At 45.4% G+C, this 21092-nt stretch overlaps 1 protein-coding gene across 5 annotated transcripts in view; it reads left to right on the top strand.

Moving 5' to 3' along the window:
* Positions 1–21092, top strand: part of AUTS2 (activator of transcription and developmental regulator AUTS2) — a 1159817-nt gene that overhangs the window by 835321 nt on the left and 303404 nt on the right. For all 5 annotated transcript variants that reach the window (XM_053663485.1, XM_053663486.1, XM_053663484.1 and 2 more), the window contains exon 5: positions 2435–2464. In XM_053663485.1, the coding sequence (XP_053519460.1) occupies positions 2435–2464 (30 nt within the window). The remainder of the gene's footprint in view (positions 1–2434; positions 2465–21092) is intronic.

The raw sequence follows: 21092 nt of genomic DNA, 5'->3' as shown, positions 1-21092 counted from the left end.
GGAGACCTGGCCCACAACCCAGGCATGTGCCCTGGCTGGGAATTGAACCAGTGACCTTTTGGTTCACAGGTCATGCTTAATTCACTGGGTCACACCAGCCAGGGCTCAATTGAAAACAATCTAATGGTAGTTTAAACATTAAGGTAACATTATTATCTGACCAAAAAAGCCCAGAGGCAGGCTACTCTGAGGTTAGTTCAAGTGGCTCAGTTGTGCCAGTGTCTTTCTTCCTTTAGCCCCATCATCTTGTTTTTGTACTTCAACTTTTAGCCTCCTTTTTGCAAGATGGCTGCCACAGATCTAATGACATCATCATGCAGTCACGTTCAAAGGCAAGAGGCAAGTGCTTCCTGCCTTTCTTCTTTTCGTGAAAAGAGAAAAGTTTTCCAGAACTCTCAGCAGACATTTCCTCAAGTCTCAGCCAAAACTGTATCTGGTGGCCGCCCTTAGCTGTGAGGAAAGTTGAGAGAGAGAGAGAGAATGTCTTATCTGTCATTTTCAATCTTAAAATTTCAGAACAAGGTACAGACTAGAGAGGGGATTGTGAGTGGCTGTGGGTATCTAACCAGTAGTGACTGCCGTATAAGCAAATTTATTTTCCGTTTCTGTTCATAGCAACATCAACTCCCACATCCAGGTGGCCACACTAAAAAACCTTGGCATCATCTGAGACTCATCTCTCTCACTGGCTTCCCATATCCATGTGTTACCAAGTCCTGTGGGCCCTACCTTCAGAATTGCTCTGCCATCTGTTCATCCCTTTCTCAAACCACACACCATGCTGGTTCAGACAGTGCAGCAGTTGCCAGACTGGTGTCCCCATGTCCTGCGTCTTTCCCTGCAGGGCACTCTCTCCTCCACCATGGAAAGGGTCATCTTAATAGAACGTTGCTCTGATGACGCCACACTCATGCTCAGGGTCTGTGTTCTGAGTCTATTTCCACAGTCATATGCCACAACAAACAATGTTTTGGTCAACCAACACATGTGACGGTGGCCCCATAAGATTATAATAGAGCTAAAAAGTTTTTATATTATTTTGTGACATTGTAGCTGTTGTAACATTGTAGTATGACTCTTTACTAATGTGTTTATGGAGATGCTTATGTAAACCAACCTACTGCCAGGCCTGTGGAAGTAGAGCACCTATAATTAGGTACAGCACGTAGTATTGATTGATTATGACTGTGTTGCAGGTTGATGTATTTCCTATACTTTTTGTTATTTTAGAGTGTACTCTTTCTCCTTTATAAAAAAAAAGTGTTCTATAAAACAGTATATGGTGTTACACCGGCCATGGCCTCATACATCCCATGTTCACTGCATCTGTTGGCTGCATCATTTTCTCTTGTGCTTGATTTAACTTCATGTTGTTTTATACAGAAACTTGCCATACAGGTTGTAGCCTGGCAGCAGTCAGCTACACCGTAGAGCCCAGGCATGTAATCAGCTACGCTGTTTAGTTTTGAGTAAGTGCACTCTATCATGTTCACAGTGAAATCGCCAAACAACACGTCTCTCAGAAAACACCCCAGTCGCCAAGCAGTGCACAGCTGTACTGCCAACCTGAAAGCCACTTCAGGGCCAGTTCTGTGTCGTGTTTGAATATGTGTTTAGTTTAGCAGCGCTCGTCAAGGGCAGTTGAGTGAATGAGCAGACATATTACTCTACCGCGCACTTACTCTAACAAAACACATGTCTTCTTTAAAAATAAAATATTGTATAATGAAACATTCTTGCCTTTTTTCCCAAAAATGTGTTCTCTTTTTCCCTCTTTTCTTCTACTGAGGAACCCAGTGCTTTGAGTTTGTTAGCATTCCCTGGGTATCCCAGACCCAGCTCTACAGTTGGCGTTTGGGATCTGTTTGTTAGACATGGTGCGAGTCTACCACCATAAAACTGGTTTTTTGCCTACATTGTTGATCTGTTACCCAGAACTCTTCCCCCTGCCATGTTTTTTATAAAGAATATTCCCTCTGTTCTCTGGGCCTTTCAGCCCTGGAAGAGGCAGCCATCACTGATGCCGAGCCTCGCCCATTATGTTCTCTTTCCTTCCAAGTCCACACGAGGGAATGCAGTGCCCAGAGGTTCTCCTCTTGGCTTCTAGAAAAGCACCAGGAGAGAGACAGCCATCGACATTGGCAGAAGGTAGAAAGCCTCCATTAAGGAATTGATTTTGCTCTGATCCCACTGGACTATCTTGACTCAGTGGGCACCCCCGCTGTGACAGGGCGGGCAGCAGAGTCAGTCAGCAGAGCCACTGCTCCGCGTCTTGCTTCTCATCTGCATCAACCAGCACCTGAACTGAAGGGACCCTTCCAGCTCAGAGAGCTTTTCCTGTTTCTTTGTCTTGCTGCTTTTTTCTGTATCAGAAACAAAAACCTACTCAATTTTCACACTAACCCTTATTCTCTTGTTTTCCTTTTCTTTTCAGTGTGACAGCGACAGTGACCAGGAAGAGAAGGTAAGACCCCCCCACCCCACAATTGTGGGCACAGCATACAACACACTGTGAGCACTGTGGTCCCCCCCACACGGCTGCAGGTGGGGGGTGCCAGCTTCATGGTGGGTGACAGTCCCTTCCTCATCTGTAAAGACAGGCTTTATTCACACAGCAACATTTCCCATTATAGGAAATGACATTTAATTCTTAAAGTCCACTTATTTTAAATAAGCCCTTTAAATATTGTACATACATGACACTAAGTTTTTAACTTTATAGAAGATTAGAAAAGAGGAAATTGTTTATTTTAATAGCCATCTGATTTTTTTAAGATCTTTGATTGGGACATTCAACGTGATAGCATGTACTTATAATATTGTGTTTTCATTTCTTCTACGGCTCATGTGCTTTTTCCTGCCTCTCTGAACATGTCAACCTTCTTGGTGGAAACGTTAATGGTGATGTTTCTAGGAATGTCATCCTGAGGTGAGGGCGGGTCGGGGAAGTCAGGTGGATGGCCAGGTGGGAGGGCAGTTCTTTCAGCAGGTACACACCCTGTGTCGAGGGCCACCAGCCTCTGTGTGTCCAGTTCACATGGATCAAGAAAGGAGTTCTGTTTTTGAGCTTTGAGGAGATCGGATCACACCGCCTGGTAAAGTGAACTTCCTGCTGCCTGAAACAAAGGGGTCGCTTGTTTGTTTGGTCTTTCTTTCTAGATGTTCAAATCCCCCAACCAAATTTCTTTGCAACTGTATTCCTACTTTAGGTATTTCAAAAAGCATTACCTGAATATGATGGTTTCTGAATTACTTGACACCAGAAGGAAGGGAGTAGTCCCCCCTTCCCCAATTTCTGGATCTTTCCTGTGGAACTAGTCTTCCTGAGCCCTATTTTGCGACTGCCCCCTCCTACGTGCTTGTTGATTTTACTCAGAATCTGCAGTTCGCATTTAGTGGGATCTTGCCATCAGCCCAGATTTTTCCCTCCTTCTCTGCTGCCAGCCTCCCAGAGAGATGTAAAGGCTCTTGTTCTGCACTGTTGTTAATTTGAATTCAGCATATGTAGCCTGTTAGAAAATGCGAGACATCATCATTTGAGCAGGTCAAGCATATTCAGATGAAGACAAATGGTGCTTATTTGATTTCCTTAAAATCAGGAAATGAAAAAAGTGCTCTCTGGAGAAATCATGTTCTGCCTGACTTGGATGATAGACCAATGCATGTCCCCCAGATAGGAACAGACTCTCGCCCTGAGGTTTTTATCTCTGAAGGACGGCCAGGACTGTCAGCTTGCTGACATGTGCATTATCCATGTCATTTTAAACAAAGTGACCTGCGGAAGGGTATGCTGTGCTGTGACATGGTAATGGGCTGTTGGATGACAGCAAAAGTACACACTGAGAAGGGGGCTGTGGATTATTCTTTTGTTTAACTGACAAGTAGGAGCTTCCTAAGTGCAGCCCCCGGAGTCTCAGCTCCTGAGGAGCAGGTCGCCTGGTGTCTCAGGGCCAGCGTGCAGTGGGTGCCAGAGGCACATGGATAGCAGTAGAGGGTGGCCCACTGCTGCTGTGGAGCCATCGGGCCAACAGTCCCACATGGCCGTCCCCATCACAGGCACCCAGGGAGGGATGGCACTTTCCACCATTCCGGGAGCTCTTCTACAAGTGATGGTTCATCTCACTTTCCAAGGGGGTGGCACTTCTCCAAGGGGACAAGCCTTTAGGGTTTCACAGCCAAGCAGACATTCTTCCTTCAGATGACACTGTAAATTCTGGAAGTGTTGCCGGTCTCCGACGGTGGTAGGAGGTGGTGAGGGTGTCCGGTTTTGCATTCCGTGTAGGAGTGGTGATCGGCAGTCTCAACCTTGAGCGCACATCCGCATCACCAGGGAAGCTGTAAAATCCCGGGCCTCATCCCAGGCCCATTACCTCAGAATCTGTGGAGGTTTCTAGCACCACTTGTCTAGATGATCATCTAACTAGTAATTTTGGGAATTACCAAAGCTGCCTGTGGTTTTCAGAGGTGTTCCCCACCTACTGAAAACACCTGAACTAATCCTTTCTGGGGACCTGAATTCCCAAGTCTTTGCTGTTCAGTCTCTGAGTACGGGAAGCAGTGAAGTGTCCAGCCAGACTGCTGGGCGGTGGGAAAGTAGCCATTGCCCACCACTCAGAGTTTAGGATGACTTCAGGGCAATGAGGAGAATAAGGAGTTGTTTAGGGGCAAATCTCCCCACGAGTGGGGAGATGACAGGGGAACGGGAAGAGCGTTTGCAGTGTTCCTCTGTCCTGTGCACACTTCCTGTTTCCGCTGCTCCCCTTGTTTTTCCTGTGGACTGTGGTGGCCCTGCAGGTCCTGAGATGCCCCACAACCCCACTCACATCAGCTGTCCCTGCTCCCCACCTTCCAGGCATTCCTCCCACACGCTCCCGGCAGGAGCAATCAGGACTCCAATTGTGGCCGTGCCTGCTCAGCCCAGTTACAGTTGAGACTGTTGGGTTTCCCCTTTTGGACTGAGATCGTCTGGTGTTTATCGCTGGCTTTAATACCATCCTCCCAGACTTGTGCTCTGCTCCAGAGCCAGGGCCCCTGTCAGCCTCCTCTGTGCTGGAGCCTCTTGTCTGGGCACCTGTCAGAGCCCCCAGCTAACTGGGGCTGCTTTTCTGTGCCGCTTGGAGGATCCGCATTCCAATCTAAATTGCTAATGGTGGAAAAGATGCCACTCAGTGTCCTGGGATTCCTTCAGCAGCCCCGCCAGGGATGCTGTTGGAGGCGGGAGTGAGACTCACAGGGCACCCACTGGGAGTTCTCTCTGGAAGGCCTGTCATTCTCTTCCTCCACAGGGATCTGCAGAACCAGCGGTCTAAAATTAGGGCACTGTATTTCACACAGCTGACTAAATTAAGATAAACTCTGCTTTCCTCTGATACGAAGCTGTAATTTATAAAATGATACCCTTACTAATTAATGTGGAAGTGACTGGGAAAGGGACTAAAAAAGCAGAGCTTTCCATAAATGCTGAAAATGTACTTGTGCGTGGAGAAGGCTTTGATGAGACACTGAGCAAAGCATCTCCTTAGCCTCCCCTCCCAGCCCAGAGAATATGTTTTACATAATATCAGAGAGCCTGGAGGACTTTGCTGGAGTAGAAATTGGGCAGGGCCTTAGAACAGGCCGTGAACACTGCATCTTAGACCTGGGGTTGCCTTCATGGTAGTTAGTGCAAAGGGAAGAGGTCATGCTTGGCACCTTCATCACCTAAATTAAGGGATTATTCCAATCCCCCACTCAAAATAAATTGGTATCACAAAAACAAAGAGGCTACACATACATTTCCACATATCTGGCCTCTATTTTCTCTTGCTTCCTCTCTTTCTCTACCACTAGCGGGAGACCATTATGCCAAGAAACACCCTCCTATTTGGTTATGAAATTAATGTGAAGATGAAAAGTAATTCTCTCTTTATCTACTCATTTCCCTTACACTGTGTAGGCTGAGTGGCAGCGCTGATTGGAGGGCATAGTGCCCAGCAGTCCAACACCTGGGCCCCTGAGTACAGTGGCCTAGGCTGCTTTCTGACAGTCCCTTAACATTTTGCAACTGTGGACAAGCCTCAGTTCTCTCACCTGCCAAATGGGGATAGCAGCTCCACCCGCAGTTTTGTGACAATTCAATGAAGACACTTGGCTGCACTTGGCTCAGTGCTGGTCCATAGTATGTGCTCCATACCTGTTAGTTTTCATTAGTTTTACTTGGGGTAAAAAGAGAGAGAGCCACTAGGGGTTGGAGGAAGCCCACGCTCCTCTCAGAAAACTCAAGCTCTGCCAGGAAACCTGCCAGGGGAGTTCAGGTAGGATCTGCTTCCCCTGGAACCTGAGGCTCAGCCTGTGTCCTTAAGGGCACTTCTTCCTGCTGTAAGCTGTGTGGAATGGGAGTGAAATCCAGAAGGGTCCCTAAGCAGTGTTTTTTGAACTCCTCGTCTTAAACGTCAGGCTTTCTTTTGGGCATATCCTTGGAGCCAAGAGCAAGCATGCTGTCCTGAAAGTGCCAAGTGGCATTTAACTGGACTGTACAGCCATCGTCCTACGTGCCAAATACTGTCAGTTCCCAGATGCCCATCACTGGGGAGCCATTCTGATTCAGTCCAGCTGGGGTGGGGCCACAGCATGTGTGGTTTTTTTTTTAAGTTGCCTAGGTAATTTTGATACATAATTGGTTTTGAGGATCACTACCTTATAGCCAAGGTCAAAGAGAAACTTACACTTTTTCATTGTTTATGCTCTTAAACATTTGAGAGCTCAGAGGAAAGACTTGAAAACTGTAGAGACATTTCTGTACATGTACCCACATGCTCATGTTTATAGATGTGTCGCATAGTCATGCAATATAAACATACACAGTCTTTTCATGGATATGGACTCTTCTCATTTTCCTAATGAAGCTTTTACCATGAGTCCTGACTGCAATTTGTCTGTCTGAGCCTTTAACCATTCCAGAGACCACCTGGAGAAGGTCGCTCAGCTCCTCTCACCAGTACAAGGGACCGACTCCTGGGGCCCTGGCTAATTGCAAACACAGTACCACTCACTTTCCACATCAGCTCCCTTGCCCCCAACATGCACATACTTTTTGGGTGCATTAGAATTTTTTAATTAATGCTAAATTTGTTGGTTTGATCATTTTTTCACTTGTGTGGGAAGGATGCAGTTTCTAAGAAAAGCAGCAAGAAGACCAACAGAGGTTTATGTTCCTAACTCAATGCAAACCGCATGCCTAACTTGGCTCCTGAAGGACTCAGAAAGTGCTGAAATGTCAAACGGAACACTGGGCATGTGGCTTGTGCTTATAGTGGAAGAGTCCCATCTCTTGGTTGGCCACATTTCACAGCTGGTAAAGATTGTGCACCCTCAGCAACATTCCAGAAGCTCAAAAGGCCCTCATTGTTGCTTGTAGAACCCCCATCTTTGGTTTTGAAATAAGGCATATTCTGCTCAGGAGACAACTTAGAGATACTGTCCTATTCTGCAGCTAGAGAAAGGAATTTTCTCCTCCCTTCCAGGTTCACGGCAGCAAAGCAAACAACCATTCTGCAGGAGAGCAGGGGCCCACAGTCTTCTCTCTAGACACCCCCAGCACTAGTACAGCATAAATAGTACTCTGGCACAGATGAGGTGTTTCCCTAAATTTTCATTTCCTTTCCTAGATATTCATCTCCAGATAGAGGAGGTATGTGAAGGGAGTTCAGAAAACAAGTTAGCATCAGTCCCAGGGTTTATTTTCTGATTCCAGTAAAAATGTGCTCTCATCTTCCGCCTTCTGTATTTCTCTTACAATTTTATTTTCTCATAAGACACTTCTAAGCCATTTGTAAATTTCCTAGCTTATTTGGGAAATTTCTACAATTTCTGGCTGTGTTTCAAGAGTTTTCTATTTTAGATGCCTGATTTCCATAATACCATCCACTTAACCTCTTCTTACCCCTCTAAGATTATTTCTGGGTCAGAATTGTTCTTCCAATATCATCCTATTTCCAACTCGTCTAATTCCATCATATTCATCCAAGAATTCTATTAATACCATCCTTGGATTAAATTTCTACTGCAAATTATTTTCAATTCTAACTCTCATTAAGTTCTTCTCTTTTTTCGTGCCACAGCATTTTTATGCCAGACCAAAAATTGCTTCACTCATATGGAATGTATATTCAGAATATGTCCATTACTGCCATGTCATGCACCAGGAAAAAATAGAGGTTATAAATGCACAGAGTTTTTGATTAAATATAAATCAATAAAAGGAATACTCAAGAGTTACTGAAAATTTGTCAGCCATCTTCAGTTATATTCTTGTTTCTCAGAATGAAAAGAGAAAAGGAAAAACAGGTCTGGATGGTCTATTGTTCATCAGGAGTGGGTAATGCAGAAGGATACTCTGAAGACCTGTTTCTTATTTCTCACTAACCAGCTGTGTAGCCTTGGGCAAGTTACCTAATGTTGCTGCATATTAGTTTTGTCATCTGTAAAATGAGGCTGGATTTAATGATCCAACACTGAATATCCTGATTTGCTATGTAACTACTTCTGTAGGCCCAACAACATGGCAGACCAAGAGGGAAATTAATATGTGATTGTATTTTCTCTTTGCCAGGGTAGAGGGAAGACATATAAGGATTGTCTCCATTTTTTTCTCTCTCAAATCCATAAGAGGGAATGTACATAGTGGATCCGTTAGAGTGCATCTCTGTTAACTCTCTCAAGCAACTGAAGGAAACATGCATATAGGCCTGATATCTGAACAGTGTCATTCCCTGTTTGTTGCTTTATTTGTTCAGTCATTCATACCCACTTATTTTTTTTCAAGTATCTATTGATGAGCCAACATGAACATTGCAGTTGCGTGACTATGTTAGGTCTGCCAGCGTGCACCAGAGCAATTCCTTCGATCTCTTTTCCTTAATACTGTATTTGGGAGTGCGCAGGAACTAATGAAGAGCTAGCTTACATAATATGTTTTAGGAACTCGATTGATAATGAGTATTATTAGAACCTATAAAAGGAATTCTTCTGGAAATGCCCAGGGTTGAGTATATGATTCCACATTCTCAGAGAAAAAAGTCATTTGCTTTCTCTTAGAAACAGGGTCCCCAGCCTCTAGGCACAGCCATACCTGCTCAGGCCTGTTAGGAATACAGGCCGCACAGCAGGAGGTGAGCTTGAATGCACTGCCTGAGTCATCTGGAAACCATCCCCTGCCCCCAGTCCATGGAAACATTGTCTTCCACACCAGCCCCTGGTGCCCAGAAGGTTGGGGACCAGTGAGAATGAGCTATTGGCTTGGATTTTATGGCTTACCTTGAAGGGAAGGTTGCAAAGCCAAGGAGGAGTTAGGTAGAAATGATGCTTTTCATCCTCATGAAATTGACCATGATTCCCGAGTCATCAGAATAGTTGGAAAGTCTGAAGCAGAGGCATTTGTACTGGTGATGCTTTCAACAACGTGAATTATAGTAGTGACTTCTCATAGAGTATAGCCTGGCTGCTCTTTGGTTGTCGGAAGAGTCTCTCTTATTATTCTGTTCTAGTTGGAGAGTGTTGTGTCCTCAGTAAAGATGTGTGAATTTCTTTGTAGTCGTGCACACATGTAGTTGTGTGTGTGTTTATTTGCCTGAGTTGATCCTCCCATGGCACCTTTTGATTGGTGTTATTCTTACAGATAACTGCTCCTTATAGCTTTGCCATTCTAGGTATGATAAAGATAGTAAAATCTCTGTATTAGGATGTTATTAGTAATTAGCCAGACTTTATACTTTTAGAAGACCCAAAATTCAATGGATATACATATATCCATTTTTTAATTTTTTTTAATCAAAGTTACAGATTGGAAGATCAATTTGCCCCCCTTATATACATCATAGAGCTTTCTCCTGTTTGTTCTCATGAGAACCATAGTGAGAGGTTTTAGCTGTAGATCAGGATGTTATATCCAGTTACCTAAAGAAAAACCAGGAGCAGCTTTCTCCTTTGCTGCTCCAAACACAGGCTTGACTCCTGGTCTACCAAGTATGTGCATGTTTATGGAGACAGTGGAATGGAGCATCCGAAATGAGGACTGACCAGGAACCCCTGGGATGTGTGATTGTGGTATTCAGCAGGCTTAGTTTGGACTGTATCTTTTGGGGGGAGGGGAGGGGCTTTTAATTATTTTTCCACCCCCTACTTACTTGGACTAAAAATGTAGGTGCTACTTACTCATTTTTGGAGGGCAGCCAAAAATTGAGATTAGGGTCTCTAGTAATAAATAATAAGAAGTACCACTTCACATTGAAGAGAACATTGGCTTATTTAAAGCATTTTACAAATGTCATTTTTATATGACCTGTTTAAATATTTATCATGGGTCTCTATAATGTATCCTCATATGTAGCATTGCTGATCATCTGTAATGTACCAAAGTCAATGATAGGTCCTTTCAAGGATTTTATCTCCTCAAGAAAATGAAACTTAAGAGCTAGAAAATGATGGAGCTGGGGTATAAATTGTCTCTCATGATTTTGAAACCTGGGCTCTTTTTCCCACAACATGCTGCTTCCCTCTGCACCAGGGGGAGGTGGGATTCGCCCAGAAGTGCCCTTTGAGAACTCTTGCTGTCTCCCCCTCTGTGCTTCACTCTCCTTTGGGCTACAAGAAGCCTGGGTTACATCTTATCAATCCACTCACAACCCCACTAGCATCTAAAAATTCAAACCTGGCAATTGTTCAATAAACACTGAATAAATATAGTTTGGGTCCACTGACAACTTAGATGTACAAGCTCTTCTGAAATGTGCCATTTATTTTTTTAATAAACCTGGGAAGCAGTTGCCCAAAGTGACAAGGAATGAGATACAAGGCATATATTTTAACTCTTACAAATGAGTGGCAAAGTCAGCCTGTGAGCCACCGTGAGTGATTGAGATGGAGGCTGTCCCTAAGCATGAGCCTGGCTTCTTTAGTGTATATTTGTGCATAGACATTGAACATCTTATTAAACCATAGCCTCCAAACGTGTGCCCCACACCTGGCATGTGCCTGACACTTAGTAGGTGCCATATAAATATTAATGTTATACCTGGAATTGCTTTGTTGATTGTCTAAATCCCAGAAAGGAAACGACTCGTCACCATCCCCCAGGCAATGTGGGGAGGAACCAGGCCTGAACAGTGGCTCATTTCTAAACTTCCGGTCCAGAGCGTCCTGCATCCATGTGGTCTGCACATGGTAGCACGGGCCACGCTATCACCGTGCCCACTGAACCGCACCCCTGAAAGCAGTTGCACTCCGTTTTGTCATTTGGCACCTCAGTACCCCTCTGGTCTATCCCCAGACCCTGACTCCCACCCTCACAGAGGGTTCCTGGGTCTTCCAAGGCCACAGGGCGTTTCCTCTGCTAACTGCAAGTGCTGCAGGGGTTGTTCTGCAGTCCGAAGGGTAGTAAATAACCAAAGCAGCCATGTCCATGGTCAAGATTACGTAGTTGCCACTAAGGGGGGAATGCAGTGTTTATCAGCGGAGGTGTGTGCCGGCTGAGCTGATTACGGCACAGCACTCTGTCAGCCAATGATTTGTCCTGTCCTTTATCATCTGTGTCACTCAGCAGTGTGCTGGCAAAGGGAACGGATCACCCCCTTCCCTTTTTTTGTACCCATTTCATGTAGAAAATTTGTATTTACTTTGGGAGTGTAATTTGTTCCTCATGGATAATGTGACCCTGAGCGGAGCTGGATCATGGGTTAGTTGAAGTGATATTTTCCGCTAATGGTAGTCGTACATCATTGCTGTCAGCTCAGGTTAGGAGGCAAGCACATTACAGCTCCATTTTACCTCTGCAGGCATCTGGGATTATTTGCTATAACCAAGTATGACATGACCGCACTACAGAGTGCATTAAAATTTTACTGGCTTCTCAGGCAAGTTCCCCAGCTCTGGTGTGTGCTTCGGGCAGCAGTCTGATGAGGAGCCCGAGGGCCCTGGCTTCCTACACAGAGGTGCTGTCCCTGCGGAGGGTGGGGGAGGGTGGCTCAAGTAGGGGTGGCTCTGCTCTTCCCTGGAGAGAGAAGCCAGGGAAAGAATTTACAGGGTCCCTGCCTGTAGGCGTGTGTGTCTCTGGGCACCCCAGACAGGCAGGTGCCTGGCTTCCCTGTGCACGTCAGCCGGGGCTGACCATAGTGCCCACTGTAGTCTGCTCTCTCTCTCTCTCCTTGATGCAGTCCCTTTGGGGTAGATTGGGCAATAGATCCTTCCCCAAGGAGAGCCCAGGGCATGTGCTAGTCTCTGTTAAGACTTGGGCTGATTTTGATTATTTCGTAGGCCTGTGGTCAGACAGAGGAAGGAAGCGTGGGTCCTGCAAATGGCAGAATCCATGCACATCCATGCAGCTTGACTGGACTGATATTCTCATCAGCCCAGCTGGAAATGGTTGCCAGAACCTGTTACAGGTTGGGTACAGTCTGCACACTAACCCAATGAAGGAAGCATAGGCGTGATTACCCATTTTGCTTATTAGGATACTGAGGTTGACGGAGGTTGAGTATCTTACCTTAACATCTTAATGATGGCAGAAATGGGATGCTTACCTTTTGACCTTGCTGTCTTTAAATCCTGTAGTGTTTTATTTACAGAGGTAATCATACTTATTATTTAAACAGTGCATATGTATGTGCTTTATATATATTGACATGTTTAATCCATGCTACAACTTAATGGGTAGGTGCGAATATTACCCCATTTACAGAGGAGGAAGCTGAGTCGTGGAGAGCTTACATAACATGCCCAAAGTCCTGCACCAGCCAGTGGCAGAAGCAGGTTTCAAACCTAAGTTGTCTGGCTTCTGAAGCAGCACTCTGAGCCCCTGAGCTGGGCTCTCCGTCACTGCCACATTTCAATAAGCCTGAGGACTGATAGGAGAAGTCCAGGGAGAATAGCAATATGTTGGAATAAAAGGAAATGCTCAAAGAGTATTTCATCACTTTCACTTGTAATTCTAACATCCAACAAAATATTGCTCTAAAAAGACACTCTGTGATGAGCTTTAATTAGGCAATAAGTCCCATTTGCAGTTAGCCCATTACTTGCATGCAAATGGTGCTTCTAAGGTGCTTAAAAGGCATTTCATTTAGGTTAAAGGTAAGCAGTCACTCTGAAAAAATGCCTCATTTTATGTTGTTGCTTAGTATCCTTTTGCTTAGTCTTATTAGAAAGCTGTAATAAACTTATGTTGAATCACATTCCTTCAAGGGACAGTGTAAGGTTGCCTCTCAGGAATGAGTGGTGTGCAGAGCAGGGCCCACTCCGTCAGCCAGAGCAAAGCCATCACAGATCCCGTAGTGGTGGAGTCTCAGTGCTGGACACTCAAAACAGCCACAGGTGCCCACAGCCCAGGCCATCACCTTGTTCTCCTGCAGAAAGACCTCTCTCCACCCCTCTGGCCCCATCATCTCTCTCCCTCCTCCAAGCTTGAGATGTTGCCCCTCCTGGGAAGAATGGAAAAACTGCTCTAGGCCTTGGCTGTGTATGTGGTAGAGTCATCATTCATGAACTTATTCAATAAACTGCACGTAAAATGAGTTATACCTTGTATCCGCAGGGCAATTTTAAAAATTGTGCAACTGAAGAGCCATAGGTAGGCATTACTTTTCTCATTGAGAAGTTTAAATTAAGTTAGCACACTGATCAGGGTGCTCCCTGGCCCAACTTCCCTCTTGGGCTCCCGAGCACACACATTGATCTTCCCTGCCAGGTTGCAGGAAGGTCCAGGGGACTGACCTGATTTTTCTCCTCTGGCCTTAGATCCAATCACTCAAATAGTAAAGAAGGACAAAAATATTGATCAAACCGTTGAAAAGTAATTATTCCTCTCAGATGGTGTGTTTAGAATACAGTGATAATTTTCAATAGTGTGCTCCCAGAGGCAACATGACAACATATGCAGACCGTTTGCCTTGTGTAAGTCGAGTCCCACTTGTGCCCTCACTCTTCCTGGCTTCCTCAATAGGCAGGTAGGCCCTCTTTAAGGAGAGCAGACCTTTTAAAAAATTCAGTTCACCCATTAAATCAGCTACAGAGCAATTATTCATTGCATAAAGGGATTCATCATCCTCTGTACCAGGTAAAATACATGATCTTCATATTCCGAAATACTGCAAACCCCTATGAGAGCCTTCATGAAGTCATTGGGTCATTTTAAAACCATTGAGTTCTAACAGATTTGGCTGTGTTTATGTTAGCGTGGTTTGGTTTGGTTTTCTTTTTTGTTTCAAATAACAGAAATTAAAGTCTAGTGCTAATAAATAAGGAAATGCATAGGCTTTTAGAATACAAGTAAGTGTTGAAGCAACCAAGGCGTCAGAGGGGCAGAGATGTGGGCTGGATTTCAGAAGCACAGACAGGAAATTAAGTGCCCTCTTACCTTGTGTCTATTTCTTTTGCCTGCCGGCTGCTTTATTCTCGAAACTTGGTTTCTCCTGTTGGTGGAAATCATGACCATTATACCTTTCAGCTTCAGCCACTGGAAGTCGAAGGAAAATGGTCTCTTCTTTTCCCCTGAAGTAACTAAAATCCAAGGAAAAGATTCTGATTGGCTCAGGCTGGGTTAGGTTCCTGAGGGTAGGTTTTCTGGAAATAGCTGTGGATTGGTCTATCTGAAGTCAGGTGCTCATGCCCAGATCAGTCAGCACTGGGAAGAAAGACCAGGCCCACTGTCCAAAAACAGTGCTCTGAAGGTAACACCGTGTGCCTTAGGAGGGGGTTTAGGGCCCAGAGAGGTGGAGGCTGGGCAGACCACAATGTATCTGTAAAGCGTATCCTAACTTTCCTGCCATGTGGCTAAAGGCATTCAGAGGAACTTCCTGCCTGCCATCCAGGCAGACTGTATCTGCCAAGGTTTGCTTGCACTTTATAGTGATCACAAGCCCTCACACATAAACACGAGTTTACAATTGTATTAGAATAGTTGACTAAATATTCATAGAATCATAAGTGCCATTCACAAAAAGGGGTTCTACCTTGCTTCAGTTAAGCTATGAAAAGTAATAGAGGGGCACAGGATTTTATAGAGTATGGGTTCACATGTGGATATATTCAGAATAGTCCAGAATTCATTATACTTCTAATGTAGTATATGAAGGATTACTTCCCAAGTATAAAACTTTGAAAGATGTAGAGGTCTTTCAAGTCACCAGGATGCCAATTAAAAAATTATTTATCTAGGGTATGAATGTAAATTACTTGTCCTAAGGAATTGCCATCATTCCAGAGCACCTGATTTGTGTCCAGTGCAGTGCATCTTTGACGATAGCAGGCGGCTTTTCTGGAAATGATTTTCCTAAGACTGCAAAGTAATAGGCCCAGTCTGGCTTCTCTCACTCATAGTTTATTCAACAAACTAGCCCTCACCATATGCTGAGCCAAGTACTGTCCTGGGAACCAAGGATAGGAAGATGACGAAGGCATAACAAGCCTTCAGAGAGACACAGTCTAACTGAAGAGAAAGCTGAGGCACTGAGGAACCCTGATGACTTATAAACTACCTCCACCTTCCATGCTGTGTGGTAAGGGATGACATGATGTCTGAAAGCAAAAAGAAAAAAACAAACAAACCAAAAACAACCCCATACTGTCTAGGAGAATCAGCATTTGAGGTACATCTTGCTGAAACACATGGGTGCAGATGATTGCTAGGTAGCAAGGATGGTGCAGATAATAGGCGAAGGGGATGTTATTTGCACAAAACAAAGAGTTGTGAAAGGTTTAGCATATGGAGAGAAGCATGAGCACTTTTATTTGTGTGGTGCAAGGTTTGTGGAGGGTGGGGGAGATGTGACTGTATGCATAGGTTGATATCAGAGCTCATTTCTTATGTAGTGTAAGGCATGAGTTTGAACTTGATCCGGACAGGAGTCCACTGAGCACTTTACGCCGGTGAATAGACACATCAGATTTGACTTGGTGAAGAGAGTTCTGGCAGTGGTGAAGGGTGGGATGGAAAGGAGGGGAACTTGGGCCAGGTGACCAAAGAGAAAGTTTTCTTCGTAGGCTAGGTGAGAGGTGATAGGGATGACTCAGGTTTCAAATAAGGCTGACCCAGTAGGGATTGGTGATGTCATCAGTTGGACACCAAGTGGGAGATACAGGAAATGTGAGTTGAGGGTGGGGCTTGCAGGGCCCTAGGCCACATGAGTTGGGAAAAGTGTGTGTGTTTACAGTGCTGGGGGAGCAGGGCAGTGGTCAATGTCCAGGAGACCTGGAGCCACTCGAGTGGCGGAGATGGTGGTGCCCTGGGAGTGAGTCAGAGCCCAGAGGCCATGCTGGGATTCTGTCTGTGTCTCATTTGGGAATAAATATGTGTGGTGATAAGAACCACTAAGAACAAAATAATTTGGTTAATTTACAGCACGTGATGTTTGCATCCTTTTTGGTAATGTACCAAATGACCCTTTTTTTAGTTATAGAAAAATACATGCGCATAAAATGTACCATCATGACCATTTTTTTCCAAAGTACATTTCAGTAATGTTGCACCTTTGCACTGTTGTGTAACCTGTGTAGTTTTTTATAACCAATGTGTTCAAGCATCACAGAGTTAAACCTCATAACAAACACCCCAGATGAAGAATGCTTAATCTTTATTTTATAAATGAGGATTTGAAACAAGGGATGAACTGAGGGCAAAATTTGAAAACTTAGGTGATATCACCCCCTGTGACTTCTCTGGTCAGTATTAGAGTTTTCACTACCCCATCCTAAGTGACAGCATTTTAGTCTCTTCCAGTGGATCCAGCACTAACTCAGTGATAGGCTCAGATTGCATAGCTTCCTCTAAGGAAATCGGAGCAGAGCTCAGCGTCCATGCTGCTGGTCCCTACCTGAGAGGGAACTGACTCACCTTCCTTGAACATGCAGGATCTGCCAGTCTTCAAGACCAGTGGTTCCCAGCAAGTCACCTTGGGCAGCTGATCAAGATCTGGCTAGCCATGGCCTGTCACAACTGGAAGGGCCCTTAGAGACTGGGGCCCCCAGCTGCCACCTACAAAGGCAGAGGAACAAAGCAGCCATCCATGCTAGTGGAACAAGCAGCTGTCTGCTTCAGGCCGCTTTAGCGTTTAGGCAGGAAGTAAGGTGGGGGCTGCTTCCATTGGCTTAAAAATAAAGAAGGGAAAAGGAATGTAGGAGGAAGCATTTCATTCCTCCCCCGCTTCCCATTTATCTCCCTCAGAAACCTGAAAGAAGGGGGTTGTGTAGAGACAGGAGAGCTGGATTTCCCACCATGTTCCTATTCTTTACTTGAAAGTGAAATACTTTCTAAAAACTCAGCTAGACTTAATACCTGCTGGAAGCCAACTCTTCCAACTTCTAAGTGTGCTAAAAGTTTCTTCGCAGAAGCAAAGTTGACCCTGGGGAGCAGAGCAAGGCGTAGGCTCGAGTTTCAGGCCCCTCGGCACTAACATACTGAGCCACCTTGACCTTCAGGGTCAGCTTTCAAACAGCCCAGTCGGTGACTGCTGACATGCTGGACGCTCAGACTCCCGGAGGGCTCACCTGAGAGAGCAGTTGTCTCCTACCTAAATTCCAATAGTCAGATCATCCTTTAAGACAGCCTTCATTGGGGGGCGGGTGGGGAGGAGGGTTAAAATTTTTTTACTTTTCTATTTTGAAGTAATTTTACAGAAGAAGTAGTACAGGAATTCCCCATCAACCCTTCATCCAGTACCCACTAATATTATATTTTGTAAAACTGTAAAACAAGTATCTAAACCAGGAAATTAACCTTCATACAAGACTATTAGGTCAATCTATAGACCTTGTTCGGGCTCGCTTCTTTCACCAGCTGTGTCCTTTCTCTGGTCCAGGGCTTCATCCAGCAGCCCCCTTGCATTTAGTTGTCATCTCTCCCCCATTCCCCTACCACCTGGGACATTTCCTCCATGTTTCTTTGTCTTTTATAATCTTGACATTTTCCAGAGTTCAGGCATGGTATCTTATTGACTATCGGTCCTTGGGGACGTCTGATGTTTTTTTCTGGGTTGGGTGGAGGTTGTACCATTTGTCAGGGAACCATAGAAGTGACGTGCCTTTCTCAGTGCATGAGGTCAAAGGGCAATATGGAGTCTTCCTCTGGGCGGGGGGGCAACTTGGATCACATAGTTAAGGTGCTGTCTACTAGGTCTTTCAATGTAAAGTTAGTATTCTTCCCTTTCAAATTAATAAGCATCTTGTGGAGAGCTACTTTAAGACTATGCTGATAACTGCATCCCACCATATTTTCACCTGCTAATTTTAGTGCTCATTCACTAATGGCTTCTGGACTCAGCACACATTACTGTGGTCTTTGCCTAATGGTGACACATGTGGCTTTAAGGCTGGGCCAGAGCTCCGTGAGGTTTGGTCCTAAGGGGCCGGTGGCCGGCAGCCGGCAGACAGCATGAGCTGCAGGAGATGCCTACAGAGGTCGAGGTGGTAAGCCATGATTCCAGCTCTGTTGAGATAGTGCTGTGTGACTGTCACCTTGAGCAGTTTACTTAATGCCATTCAGCTGCTGCTTTCTCTCTCTCTCTTTTTTTAACCTAGATACAGAACATCTAGAAAGATATGGCTCATAATAAGTACTAAAGTAAATTTTAGATTGCAGTCCCTGCCGAACTGTTACCTGCACCAATCTCCTGCCACTGCTCTCTGTGCTCCCCCCAAAATCCTAACACACATTAGTGAGTAATCCGTTACAACCGTCAGTCAGCCATCCAGGACCAGACCTCTTGGCAAGTGGGACCCAACACGGTATGAGTGAGGGAGAGGAGATCAGAGAGATGCGAAGCATGGCTATGTGGTAGGCCAGCGAAATTTGGGAAAGAGGGCCCTGTAGAGAGAGATTCAAGCAGGAAATCACTAACCTTTGCAGGGGCCGGAGATCATGGGTGAACAGGGGTGTGGCAGCAAGGCAGCCCTGCCGTCTCTGAGCAGTTGCACCAAAATTTTCCTTTCTGCCTAAGCTCTGGTTTTCCTTTTGAGGAGGCTTTTTAATTAATCTGTTGAATTTACTCCTATTGTGTAGTGTAAGTTTTGTTTTAAAGTCCCTTCCCCAAACTCCTAGGTCCATCTCTCCCTCCCTCTACCCTCCCTGACTCGCAGTCCCAACCTCAAGAGAGCTCCTTCACACTCTTGCTCAAACAGAGCCCCGTGTGTGACACATAACTTCCACTGGCCCCAACACAAGTTCACAGAGCAGCCGTGTGCTTGAGGACTGAGGCACTGAGGAACCCGCCTGCCCACACAGCTGCCCTTGGGGGATGTGGCTTTGGGAATGCTGCATTGATTCCCTGCCAGAGAAATAAATGGTCAAGGGGCTTTTAGTGGGAGGTGTGCTTTCTAACAGGGCAGCAACAAGGTGGGCAGGGTTGTGTCAGGGAGAAGTCCCCAGCATCTGTGAGAATCCCCAGAAAACATGCTTCCTAGGAAGTGTTTCCTGTGGTCAGAAATGGGAGCAATACTTGTATCAGTCCTTCTTAAGTTTTACCTCTTAAAAAAATTTTATTAAAATGCATTGGTGGCACTGGTTGGTAAGATTATGTAAGTTTCAAGTGTGCGGTTTTATGATACATCATCTTTATATGGCATTGAGTCTTCACCTTACAGTCAAGTCTACTTTGTCAACACATATTTGACCCCTTTGACCCTCGCCTCCCTCCTCTCATCTGCCTTTTCTTCTGGTAACCACAAGTCTCATCTCCTGACTATTACAAAGAAGTGTAACTTAGGATGTGTTCAGCTGCAGTAACAGAATGCCTAACAGTGGCTTTGGCAGTATCTTCATTTCCTGTGGCTTCAGTTACAAATAGCTGCAAATTTGTTGGTTTAAAGCAATAGAAGTTTCTCCTCTCACAGTTCTGGAGGCTTGATGTTCAGCATTACTTCTACTGGACCAAAATCAAGATGTCACCAGGACCACACTCCCTCCAGAGGCTCCAGAGGAGAATCTGTCCCTTACCTCTTCCAGATTCTGGTGGCTGCTTGCACCCCTCTGCTTGTGGCCACATCATTCCAATCTCTGCCTGTCATCACATAGCTCCTCTCCCTCTCCCTCTCCCCCCTCCCCTCTCCCTCTCCTCCCCCCCCTCCCCCTCCCCCTCCTCCCCCTCCCCCCTCCCCCTCCCTCTCTCTCTCGTGATGGCAAGAAGAGCCCAGCCTGATCATCGGAGATGACTCTCTCATTTCAGGATCTTTCATAGAGTCATATAAGCAAAGATCCTTTTCCCATATCAAGTAATATTGACGCATTGTTGCAGAAGACATACAAGGCAGACAAAAGGGAGGCAGGTGGTCAAAAGCCTTTTACATCTCCTTGGCTAGAACAATCTGTTCCAAGGTACAAAGGAAAAGGGAAAAGCAGGTGCCTGGTAAAAAGGGCCTGGACCTCCGTGAGTCACCAAGATCGTCTCTGGGAGCTGGCATTGTGCTGTCTCAGAGTTCAATTAGCCAGGAAGAGATGGAAAGAAGCAGTAGGAATGGCTTCTGGGTAAGCAGAGAAGAGCGACTGCCACAAGAGGTATGGGTCTTCAGACCTTTCGTTATGGTCAGATTGGAAAGTCTGGATGAGTGTCCTCTCTTGTTCTGTGAAGGTGACACTGTCTTAACTGTCCTGTTTAAACTTTCTGGCTCAGTCACACCACTGAACTACCACAGAAATTGAGTTTCTAATTTCCAGTTATCTCTAGGATCCACTGTTGAGGAAAGTGCGCTTGCAGTTTGGTCTTGGACTTCAAAGGCCCCGAAGCAAGTCATAACCAAATTTAGGTGTGACTTAAAACTCATAGAACCTCTCAAGGCTGTGGTGAGGAGGTGAAACAGTCTGCGAGAGTTCATGAAAAGACAGTTGCTGTTACTGTTGTCAGCGTTAAGTGGAGCCCACTGCCGCTGCACAGCATAGGGCAGGTTGGGGAAGTCCGATCTCGCGTTGATTCCTCACCCTCCCTGCAGCCATACCCACCGCACAGACTCTCACGTCCTCTCGACTCCAGTGTTAGTTTATTTTCACTTTTAAGTTCTGAGCAGGAACAGGCTTTGGTGCTGATGTTGGTACTGCTTTTACCACGTTCCCTGGGTATAATCCCAGCAGCAAGTAG

Source organism: Artibeus jamaicensis, unplaced genomic scaffold (genome assembly GCF_021234435.1).
Source record: "Artibeus jamaicensis isolate MK-2021 breed Jamaican fruit bat unplaced genomic scaffold, CSHL_Jam_final contig_3182, whole genome shotgun sequence".
Classification (NCBI taxonomy): domain Eukaryota; kingdom Metazoa; phylum Chordata; class Mammalia; order Chiroptera; family Phyllostomidae; genus Artibeus; species Artibeus jamaicensis.
Note: the sequence above shows the minus strand (reverse complement) of the source record. Positions and strands in the feature narration are given on the sequence as shown.